Source organism: Carassius carassius, chromosome 25 (assembly GCF_963082965.1).
Source record: "Carassius carassius chromosome 25, fCarCar2.1, whole genome shotgun sequence".
Classification (NCBI taxonomy): domain Eukaryota; kingdom Metazoa; phylum Chordata; class Actinopteri; order Cypriniformes; family Cyprinidae; genus Carassius; species Carassius carassius.
In genome coordinates this window covers 31097212-31108403 of record NC_081779.1, presented here as the reverse complement: position 1 = coordinate 31108403, position 11192 = coordinate 31097212, and the positions used below count along the sequence as shown (strand labels likewise).

General features: G+C 40.0%; 1 protein-coding gene across 2 annotated transcripts; it reads left to right on the top strand.

The window, feature by feature from the left end:
• The first annotated feature begins 1842 nt into the window (after positions 1-1842).
• LOC132104557 (chloride intracellular channel protein 1-like) lies at positions 1843-9088 on the top strand. Of its 2 annotated transcripts, none has more exons than XM_059510118.1 (6): positions 1843-2188; positions 7489-7594; positions 7889-8014; positions 8144-8250; positions 8538-8722; positions 8797-9088. In XM_059510118.1, exons 1-6 carry the CDS (start codon positions 2146-2148, stop codon positions 8956-8958), a joined length of 729 nt encoding a protein of 242 aa, XP_059366101.1. In that variant the 5' UTR covers positions 1843-2145; the 3' UTR covers positions 8959-9088. The 2 variants fall into 2 exon arrangements, with proteins under 2 accessions (XP_059366101.1, XP_059366100.1); XM_059510117.1 differs by having other exon boundaries at positions 1845-2184; positions 7485-7594.
• Positions 9089-11192: the final 2104 nt, after the last annotated feature.

The window sequence follows — 11192 nt, the reverse complement described above, 5'->3', positions numbered from 1 at the left end:
TGAATTGTTTACTAACACTGTGTTTACTTGTCTCATTGCTAATATGTAGTGATATTTTTTGGGATATTTGATATTGATTTTACATGCCTAGTAAATGACAGAGTTGTAATTTTGTGGTGAACTATCTCTTGACTTTTTATTTATTCTAGCACATTGTAACATAAAAAAAAACTGTAAACTGTTCTTTCAGTTATGTCTTTGTTAGTATTAACAGTGACACAATATAACATTATTGTGAAGAGTTACCATTAAACAAACTTAACATATCTCTTTATTTATATATACACCTTGTTGTGAAGATATTTATATGTACATCTAATACAGCTTCTTTATGCCATCATAAACTTTAATGTAAGTCAGACATTTTTTTTTAAATATAAGATTAAATATTAAAATGATCTGAGTCTGAGTCCATGTTGATTGATGGTTGTAGTCCAGGTCTCTGACCCCAGTTAACAGTATTGTGGGATGTGTGAAATCATACGTCTGTGCTCTGAGACAAAGAATGGGGAAACTCTAACTCAGTTTGTTAGAGGCGTGTTTGGAAAGCACAGAGAAGGCGCGTCTGTATGCTTCACATTTTCCTCTCGTTCTAATGACTTCAGCCGTCTGAGCACAATAACCACAATCTTAAAACAGCCCACCTTTTTTTTACACACTTCTTGTGCTGTGTCTTCATAGAAATAACACACACATTACATCTACAGCCTTGGCAGATGGCAGAAACTGTAAGAGTTGAATGCTATTCTGAATCAGACAAATAAATGTAGATAGTCAAGTCACCTTGCTTTTAACAATACAGATCGTGACAAAGCAACTGAACAGCATTAAACAGGAAAATAGTGTGTAAGAAATGCAAAATAGCTGTTTATCATAGATAGTGCTATACAATACAGCTTGCATTGAACAGAAACAATTTTTTATAGGTATATATCGCCCCGTGTTTTATTTGAACCCTGCGCCTGGATCCACATCTATGCCTTCACATTTCATATTCTCAAGAATACACCAATCTCACTCATATAATAGACATAGTCATATCTCACTCATATATTATGAACAACAAACCGGTAAAATCAAAGAAATAAACAACATTAATGCAAGCAATTAACTCTAAACACCAGAAAAGTTTTCATCTGAAACCTATTTCATGATATTTTAACAAATTATTGATTTCTAACCTTCTAATCTAAATCTTCTTAAGCTTTTAATTGTTTAGTGATAGTCTATATGAAGATGAAACATTCAGGAAGCTTAGAGTTGACTTTTTTTTTTTTCCTGTGGGAAATACAGGTCTTTGCTTTTACTAATACGTACAGTATATCTGTCAGGAGAGGGAGGGTGAAGAAGGGCTTCCAGGTGTGTTTATCTTCATGCTAGAGCTGAACTGTTGAAATGCTGAGAAGGGTCTCTATTATTGCTCTGTGCTGGCCACTTCATGTGTTTAAGACCAGAGAGGAGCAATAGACAAACTAATTCACAATGTTAATTTCTCAGGTTTCTACCACTAGGTGTCAGAATTACGTTGGATATAAAAGAGAAACACTTATATATAGCCTAATATAAACATTACCTAAGCAAAAGTCTTATTAGACTTATAATGAATAGTTACTTATCATTAAAATAAGTTAAATTAATTATTGCTTTAAGACCAGTATATTAGGACCAGTAAAAATACTGCTTTTAAACGACTTCATAGTAACTAAAATATGCAGTGTTTATGCAGTACAGAAGTGACGAGTGACGTCATGCATATTAAACACTTGTCTAGTTATAAGCAACAGTTATAATGTTACAAGTGAGAGGAAATTCAAGACTTGGCGAAATCAGGAAATGAGAGAGCGCGAGAGAGAGAGAGAGGGGAAGTGAGGCTGAGCTTGCTGTAGATGTTACAGATTTCGACACAAGACGCTAAACAGCACACGTTCGTTCAGTTTATTAGTCACGCGGAAATAAGACACTTTTTGGCGGTGTTTGTTTGGACTTCCTCCAAATTCCCCTCCCACTTCGAAATTCATAGCTCGAAGGGGAAAAGTTGCACACAGTTTCCAACTGTTGAAGGTAGAGCGGAAGTGAGCTCGGAGAAAGGCGACAGGAGCACGAGAGGTTGCTGCAGGACCAGTGTGTTACCGGAGGACCGTCGAGATGAGTGAGGAGAGGCCCGAGGTCGAGCTCTTCGTCAAGGCGAGTTTCATCAGAGGCATTCGGTCAGGACTTAACCGCTTTAGCCAACTGAATACCTTCTAAACCAAACATTATTACTGTTATTAACGGTTTGTAATGTAGTAATTGGCTCAAAACGTGATCAAATTGTAATGTAATAACGGTTTTTAAATTATAAATTACCTTATTTACCCTATGAAAAAGTATATATATATATATATATATATATATATATATATATATATAATCACCGTTTTCTATAGAGAGAGGGAGAAAGAGAAAACAGTGATTTTCTTTTAATCTAAATATAGTTTTAAACTACCTATGAAAAATGTTAGTAGTAATAGTATTACAGTCAGGTCAGCTGAACTGTATTTCTATAGCACTTACAGTAACAGAGCACACTGTTTGAGAGCAGATTCAGGGTGATGAACAGGACAGTAAAGAGTTTGGGTGCCGCACAGCTTCAGCGCTCCCCAAACCTGTGCTGGGGGGATGATTCCTCCGTTTGGTGTGTGATGATGTCTAACGCCTCAGTCCAAAATCTCCCATACAGCTGTTCAACTGGGTTGAGATCTACTCACTGCAGAGATCATTATATGTGCTTCATGTTCATATGCAGTAAAAAGAGTTCTCAGAGAGTAGCACAAGATAAAACAAAGGAAAAAAATAACACCAATAACTAAAATAATATTAATGAAACAAACAGCAGTTTCAACCATCAACAAACGGAGAACAATAATGATTCCACAGACTGAAGGGTGTGTCTATGGTACTCGTATCGTATCGTATCGTATCATCTCGTGTGAGCCTACGCTGTTTCCATCACGAGGAGTGTGTGAAGAACTTGTGTTAGGTGAACTACAGGAAGATTTGGCTGGTAGAAATTAGTCAGAAAAAAACAACAATTCACCAGCAGATTAAAGTATGAATATGCAAAATATGTAGCTTTTTATGGTTGCTTTTTTAATTATTATATTACATTTATTGTTGATTATATGTATTTATTAATCCATTGCATAAAACGTCAAATCTATTTTGAGGCAATAGCTATTTAAAATGATGGAGCAGGTCAAAACCACAAAATATGTGTAATTTTTATGAAACTCTTTGACTTCACAATGTAGCCTAATGTGCTCATAATTTTATGTTGATAGAAAAATGTTTCTATTGTAAATATCTTTCCATATATATATATATATATATATATATATATATATACATAGTGTGCTGCAAATAGATTATGAATCATGATTATTTTGCAATTGTGATTAATTTTTCATGTATTTATAATGTAATAGGTGTTTCACAATATAATCAATTACATTATGTGAAAAACATTTTATTGTGAGCACATATTTTATAAATTCTCAAATAAATAAATTGAGAAAATTATTACATTATGAACATTTAATCATATTTTATGGCTAATTATTACTAAGTGCTATAGAATGAGTTTTATTTTAAATAAGTAAATAAATCAAAGAGTCAGTTAAATAGATACATTATGGTTGATTCATTCCTTAATTCCTTCATTTGTAATATGTCCTAATATGCAGTATATGTTCAATGTAGTCAATCTAAGAGTATGCTCTCCTCTATAATGCTTTAAAGTATGATATTTACCAATGTATGCCGCAGTCACTAGTGCAGCTCATATGGTTTACCCGAACAGCTCCTCCATTACACCTGCCCCTGTCTAAACCTCACACCTATCCAGATCATGGCCAGTGGTCAGTAGTGAGCCAGTGTATGTCACCCCATATCTGTCATTTTAACTGTTTGCTCAATAAGCATCAGAAGTGGGACTTGTATTTTAGCAGTGCTGGGAATATGTAACGGACAGGCGTGACAATGGAGATATTTCCATAGTCACAGATCCCTTGAGAACAGATTGTGATAAAGACAGGCCAGGAGGAACACCGGCAAACAACAGTATCCAAAGTAAGACAAAGTGTGATCCACAAAACAGGCAACGGTCAGGACAGGCAAACAATCACAAAAAACAAAGGAAACAGTCCAAAGTAAAAAACACTGGCACGGCACGGCAAGAAAAAAAACCACTCAGTAGTGTCCACTAACAGCTAAACGAGACGTTAGGGCTGTCGCGGTTAAGAAATTTCCCCTGCGGTTATTATAGGTGGCTCAATAGCGCGATATGCGGAAACCTAATTTATCCTGATTTTGCTGCATACAAAGCTCTATCGTTGAGTTATGTAGCATATATTGTTGCTTTTTTAACGGACAGAGAGACACGTTTTAAAACATTTTTGTTTATTGTAAAATGCCAAACAGCAACAAGAACATGCGTTTTCCAATACATTTTTTTTAAGAAATCAAAGAGTTCTAACATGTATTAAACGTATTTGCGCGCGACTTTGGACAGCAGTGAAAATCTAGACTGATTATTGCGGCACTGGTCCACCAGGACAGTGGATTCGCGCTGGAGTCGATGAACTCCTCAAGCAGATAGCGTGTGTGAGCTCGTTATCTGCTCACGCTCTCTTGGGTATGGGCACTGACGCGGAGGTTGTCCGTGACTTCAGCAGGTATGCCTGTTACTTTCACGGCTGTATTTTACAGATTTCGCAAAGGCTTCAGCTACTCCTAACTGTCGGCCGGTCACAGCTGGTCTTTTTGATGTTGCTCCGCGATCTGATGCTTGAGGGGGCAGCTGCGCTGGATGACAGGGGGCACTCGAAAACGCTTAACATGGCTTAATGTACTAAGACAGTGATATTAACAGACCAAACGCACTAAAAATCATACTAATAAAGTATACTATCTATAAAAAATCAGATGAGCCCTGAATATGAATGCAACTCGTTTAATAACACGTTAAGCCTTTTCCTCCCATAGAAAACCGTTATAAAAAAGCGCTTAATGTGGCTCAATGTACTAAGACAATGATTTTTAAAAACCAAACTCACTAAACATTATACTAATAAAGTAGTATACAATGTACAAAAAACAAAACAAAAAAACAGATGATCCCTGATTATGAATGCAAGTCGTTTAATAACACGTTAAGCCTTATGATTGTTTTCTATGAGAGGAAAAGGCTGAACGTGTTATTAAACGCGTTGAATTCATATTCAGGGATCATCTGATTTTTTGTAGATAATATACTTTATTAATATGATGTTTAGTGAGTTGGTATGTTAATATCACTGTATTGGTGGCCTACATTAAACCACGTTAAGCGTTTTAGAATGTCCCGATGACCTCAAATTAGATGTAGGCTATTGCCGCGTCACAGGAACCTTTTTTGCAGCACATTTTGCTTATCGGCTCATTTATATTCGCTGGCTCGTCCTTTTCATTGGGTTGAAAGCCAAAATGTTCCCAAACTGGCGACATGACATTAGGTTTTGGGACGAGATCGAGCGCCTCCCATCGTTTCAGCCGGCCTATTCAAAACAAACGAAGCACCATAAAGCTACAACGGACTCGCGAGAAAATTACAGTCGTAACCATATTGTATCATTAATGTATATAACATTGAATGCACAGTGACAAACTGAAAAAAAAAACAATAAGGCCACAGCCTCAAAAAAAAAAAACAACAACACTGCGGTTGCCGCGGTTTCTGCGGTTGCTATCTTTCCTCTGCGGTTTGCTTGTCAATAGCGCGGTATTACAATATTGCGGTTATCGCGACAGCCCTACGAGACGTTGCAGTGAGAGTGTGTTTGATTGCGGTTTAAATAGTCCACTGACAGGAAACAGTGAGTGTGTAATCAGTTCTTGTGCTGAGGATTCTGGGCAATGGAGTCCAGGAGGAAAATGTGATGGTGACTGAGAGGAAGAGCTGGGACCCGATTCATGACAGAATATCAGCGCCTGAGTTTCTATTCTCAGTCTCCATTCGTTTGCTTAACAGTTCTGTCTAATAAATCTGACGGAAAAAGTCTGTGTGAAAGCTCCTGAAATGAAAAAAACCTGACCTTCAAACAAAATGTCACATTCTTATCCTATTCAATGCAATGCTCTTAATGCATTATGTTGCCTATTTGAGCATGAATGTTTGCACATGTTGTGATAGTTATGAGTCCCTCAGTTGATCTCAGAATCATGCAGTCACTGCTGGAAAGGGTTCAAATATGCAGAAAAATCCTTAAAACTGGAGACTTTTCCAAAAGAACAGTCGTCTGCCCTATCGCCAGTGAGGACTTCCATTATCGCACGCTCACACACGCACGCACGCACACACACACACACGCACGCACGCACACACACACACACGCATGCACACTCACACACACTCTCACACATACACATACACGCACGCACACACACACTCACACACACGCACGCACACTCACACACTCACACATACACACACACACACACACGCACGCACGCACACACACACACACGCATGCACACTCACACACACACTCACACATACACACACACGCACGCACACTCACACACACACTCACACACACACACACACTCACACATACACACACACGCACGCACACTCACACACACACGCACGCACACTCACACACACACACACGCACGCACACTCACACACACACTCACACTCACACATACACACGCACGCACACACACACATACACGCACACACACACACACACACACTCACACATACATACGCACACACACTCACACACACACTCACACATACACGCACGCACACACTCACTCACTCACAAACACACACACGCACGCACGCACACACACACATACACACGCACGCACACACACACACACACATGGACTGAAGTGGCACCACACTGGATTTCTGTTTTATTTGAAAAGCACCATTCCACTGTTCTGCTTTCCATGTGAGGTGAGACCAGGCCCAGAGAAGTCAGAAGCACTTCTGGACAGATGTATGGCTTCTGCTTCACATATAAAGCTTAACTTGCTTCTCTGAGTCCACGTCGTGTCATGTCTGTTATGGACACATGATAGTTCTTAAGAAAGTGTCATCTGAGGGATCAGAAATGGCTCAAATCCTACCAATCTGTCTGAACGTGCTGGATTATTTGGCTCCTTGCTCATGAAGGATAAGGTTTTTTAACTGCTTCTTCAATTTAAAGATGTTGTTTCCCTTGTAATGTGGTTCATATCACCTTCAACTCATCGAGTTCTTAAAATTGTCTAAAAAGTCTCAACCTTTCTGGACTGTTACAGGTGTCAACATCTTTCAAAAGCAATGCAACTGATTATCGTAAAGATCACTCTTCATGCTCAACGCTACTAATTATTCACAGTTTGGGTGCAATATGATTCCTTGCTGGGCACAAAACTCAAAGCATAAATTGTGTCTCTGTTGGTGTGTGTAGGCAGGAAGTGATGGTCAGAGCATTGGGAACTGCCCGTTCTCTCAGCGGCTCTTCATGGTCCTGTGGCTCAAAGGCGTGACCTTTAATGTGACCACCGTGGACATGAAGAGGTGGGGGTTTCTGTGCATTCACAAACCTAACACAGATGCATACATGTATGAATTCAAGTGAAACCTAGACTTTTTACATTTCAAACCAACAGTATGCTACATTGTATTCCAAAAAAATTGGTGGTCCAATTTATAAAAAATAAATTTTCATTCACACTGGAAATAGAAGGTCATGTTAAAGGCATTGCATTGTGGGATCTCCAACAAACTGCACAGTATGCATTCAGCATTTTGCACAAGTACTAACTGGAAAACAAGTAGTTTGCTATTCCCTTTTCTCTATGTTGTGAGTAGGAAGCCAGACATTCTCAAAGATCTGGCTCCTGGCGCTCAGCCTCCTTTCCTGCTGTACGGCTCAGAGGTGAAGACGGACACCAACAAGATCGAAGAGTTCCTGGAGGAAACCCTCTGCCCTCCTAAGTAACTCTCTTCATTAACGCATGCTTGATTTCCCTCCATATCACTGTTTGTGCTTGTATTCCGTTCCTACATTTCACAGCTGCAATGTTTACGATATCTTCCTCTTCATCCCTCCGTCCGACACAACAGATACCCTCGACTGGCAGCTCGCAACCCTGAATCAAACACCGCAGGTCTGGATGTCTTCTCAAAGTTCTCCGCCTACATTAAGAATTCAAACCCGCAGATGAACGACAGTGAGTGCAAGAGTGCTGCTAATGGTGTTCATTCTTTTAGATTTGGTAAAAAGACAGGCCTGGGCCTGACTGTCCAAGGTCTGAATAATACCAAAGCTCAGTGCCCTACGTCCACATTTAAATGTGTTGTCTGTTTCATTGGATAATTACACAAATAAATCATTTAACTTAAAACAACAAGCCTTGACATGTCCTTGAACAGGAAATACGTCAACACAGGGAAAGGAAAATGCACTTGTCAAACCATTTTGTGGGTTTTTTAATTGCTATTGTTTTTCCTTGTGCAGATCTGGAGAAGGGTTTACTGAAGGCCCTGAAGAAGCTGGATGACTACCTGAGCTCTCCTCTGCCGGACGAGATCGATGAGAACAGCGCTGATGATGATGTCACTTCCTCCTCCCGCCCCTTCCTGGACGGTCAGCAGCTGACACTGGCCGACTGTAACCTGCTGCCCAAGCTGCACATCGTCAAAGTGAGTCAGACAGAGCGACGCTTTAGCAGAAGAGCTGAGGGAAGCAGCTGATCTTCTCTTTCCCTCGCTCTCAGGTGGTGTGTCTGAAGTTTCGAGGGTTCTCCATCCCTCACTCGCTGACGTCTCTGTGGCGATACCTGGACGCGGCGTATGCCCGAGAGGAGTTCTCCTCCACCTGTCCCAGCGATGAGGAGATACACGTGGCCTACTCGTCCGTCGTGAAGGCGCTCAAATAGAAGAAGACTCACACACACACACACTCATGTGCTTTATTACCGGTTCTCTTTCCAGATTGTCCCCATTTTTCAATTGGTTCCTGTGTGTCGTGAGTCCAGAGCTTGTTTGCACTAGCAGAAGTCTCATCTTTCAACATCTTTTTTTTAAACAGCTGAACTGCAGAGGTCAAAGGTCATTTCTGCACATAGGCAGCCTGCAGTGATACATTACAAAATAGGATCAAATGATTAACAGGCAGCACTAGTGCTTGTTTTTCAGTTTTTTTGTTCTCTGGTCGTGTGCTAGCAGTTACAAGCAGGATGTTGTTGCCTCATGTCTCGCTGTGTCATTATCTACAGTCTGTAATCATAGTCTTCAGTGACAGCTTTCTTCACAGCTGCTTTAGGCGCATACATTACACAAACTGGTTTTCATGGCTTCATCAATGAGTACTCCATAGAAATCCTGTGTGATGTTTCAGCTCGTCTAAATGAATGCATCATGGGAGAAGAAGAAACTGAAACACATGTTGTTATTCAGTGAAAATCGTATAAATCAGAATCGAATTTGACTCTTTCATCTCTAAATATCACTTTCTGCGTGCTCTTTGAAAACACTCTTATTTATTGTGTGGGCAGAGTTTTGAAATATATGCACATTTGTAGTCAGTAATTCGTAGGAAACCAGAGATGTTTTAAGTAGATCCAGGCTGTTTCTAAGAAGACCTTACTAAATGATCTTTATAAATGGTAAACCCTCAGCCCTTCACGCACTTCTGTGTTCACTTCCTCTTAACCACTTAATAGTCTCCTAACTCCCTCTGCACTCAGACGGCCAACACAACATCAGTGCAGAAATTGATGTCAGGATGTTACAGCAAAGCCATTTTCTCCCTGCATTTCTATTGTTATTCAGCAAAACACTTTATAATAAAGTTGAAATAAGAAAAAATGAAACTCTGAGTAGATTTATTGATCACTTCAGGTTTAATACAACTTAATATTTAAAAAGAAATAGTTTAATTAATGCACAACATTTAAGATCATTTAAATGAATAGAATAAAACAGATATAAAAACTTAAATAATGAAAAAAGGACGGACAATTTGTGGTGCTCTATAGGTAGGAACAGCCTCTAGAACATGACCTGTTCATATGAAAAACATATGATACAATAACATTTTTCTAGAATTAGCAAAAACAAAAAAGTTACTGTTGTTAGTGTTTACAGCTAAAAAATAAGGCAAAGCAAATTAGCTGTCACGTTTAGCAGCTGTGGGTTTAAGCTCACTGCTTATATTTAGAAGAGTTTCAGTATTTTGAGCATTGAGTAACTATATGACTCATTCCCACGAGCCTTAACTGTGTGTGTGTGTGTGTGTGTGTGTGTGTGTGTGTGTGTGTGTGTCTGTGAGTGTGTCTGTGTGTGTGTGTGTCTGTGTGTGTGTGTGTCTGTGTGTGTGTGTGTGTGTGTCTGTGAGTGTGTCTGTCTGTGTGTGTGTGTCTGTGAGTGTGTCTGTCTGTGTGTGTGTGTCTGTGACTGTGTGTATCTGTGTGTGTGTGTGTGTGTGTCTGTGTGTGTGTGTGTGTGTGTGTGTGTGTGTGTGTGTGTGTCTGTGTGTGTGTGTGTGTGTGTGTGTCTGTGAGTGTGTGTGTGTGTGTGTGTGTGTGTGTGTGTGTGTGTGTCTGTGAGTGTGTGTGTGTGTGTGTGTGTGTGTGTGTGTGTCTGTGTGTGTGTGTCTGTGTGTGTGTGTGTGGGGCTGCTGGCACTTCCTTTCAAACGGCATTTGCCAGAAAGTCAGTCTTATGAGCATTTAAAATTTGAGCTGATGCATTGCTTTCCAACGGATGGTGTTGGTACGTAATGGTGTCTCTGAATATAAGAGTTTCTGATAATGTAGTTAGGATCAAGAGCTGCTCATCCCAGCTGGACTAGGGTTAGGGTTAGGGTTAGGGTTAGGCTCAGCACTGCTCCGGTCCAGTGCAGGGTTGCAGAGATCCGTGTCACAGCACTCATTCTGTAGTTTCTCTCCGCAGGTCACACTGTGATGGCAGGCCACAGCTCCGCTCGCACAGAACACACACAAACATCACATCTCAGTGCTGATGCAGGACATCCCAATCAAGGGACTAAGATCACAGTTTGCTATTCACTACAGTCTGGGCACCTGAGAGTACTTCAGATCAGTGATGGTGGAATTATCTGATCACATTTAACACCAACACAATACAGAAGAAATAGTCCAATCGTGTAC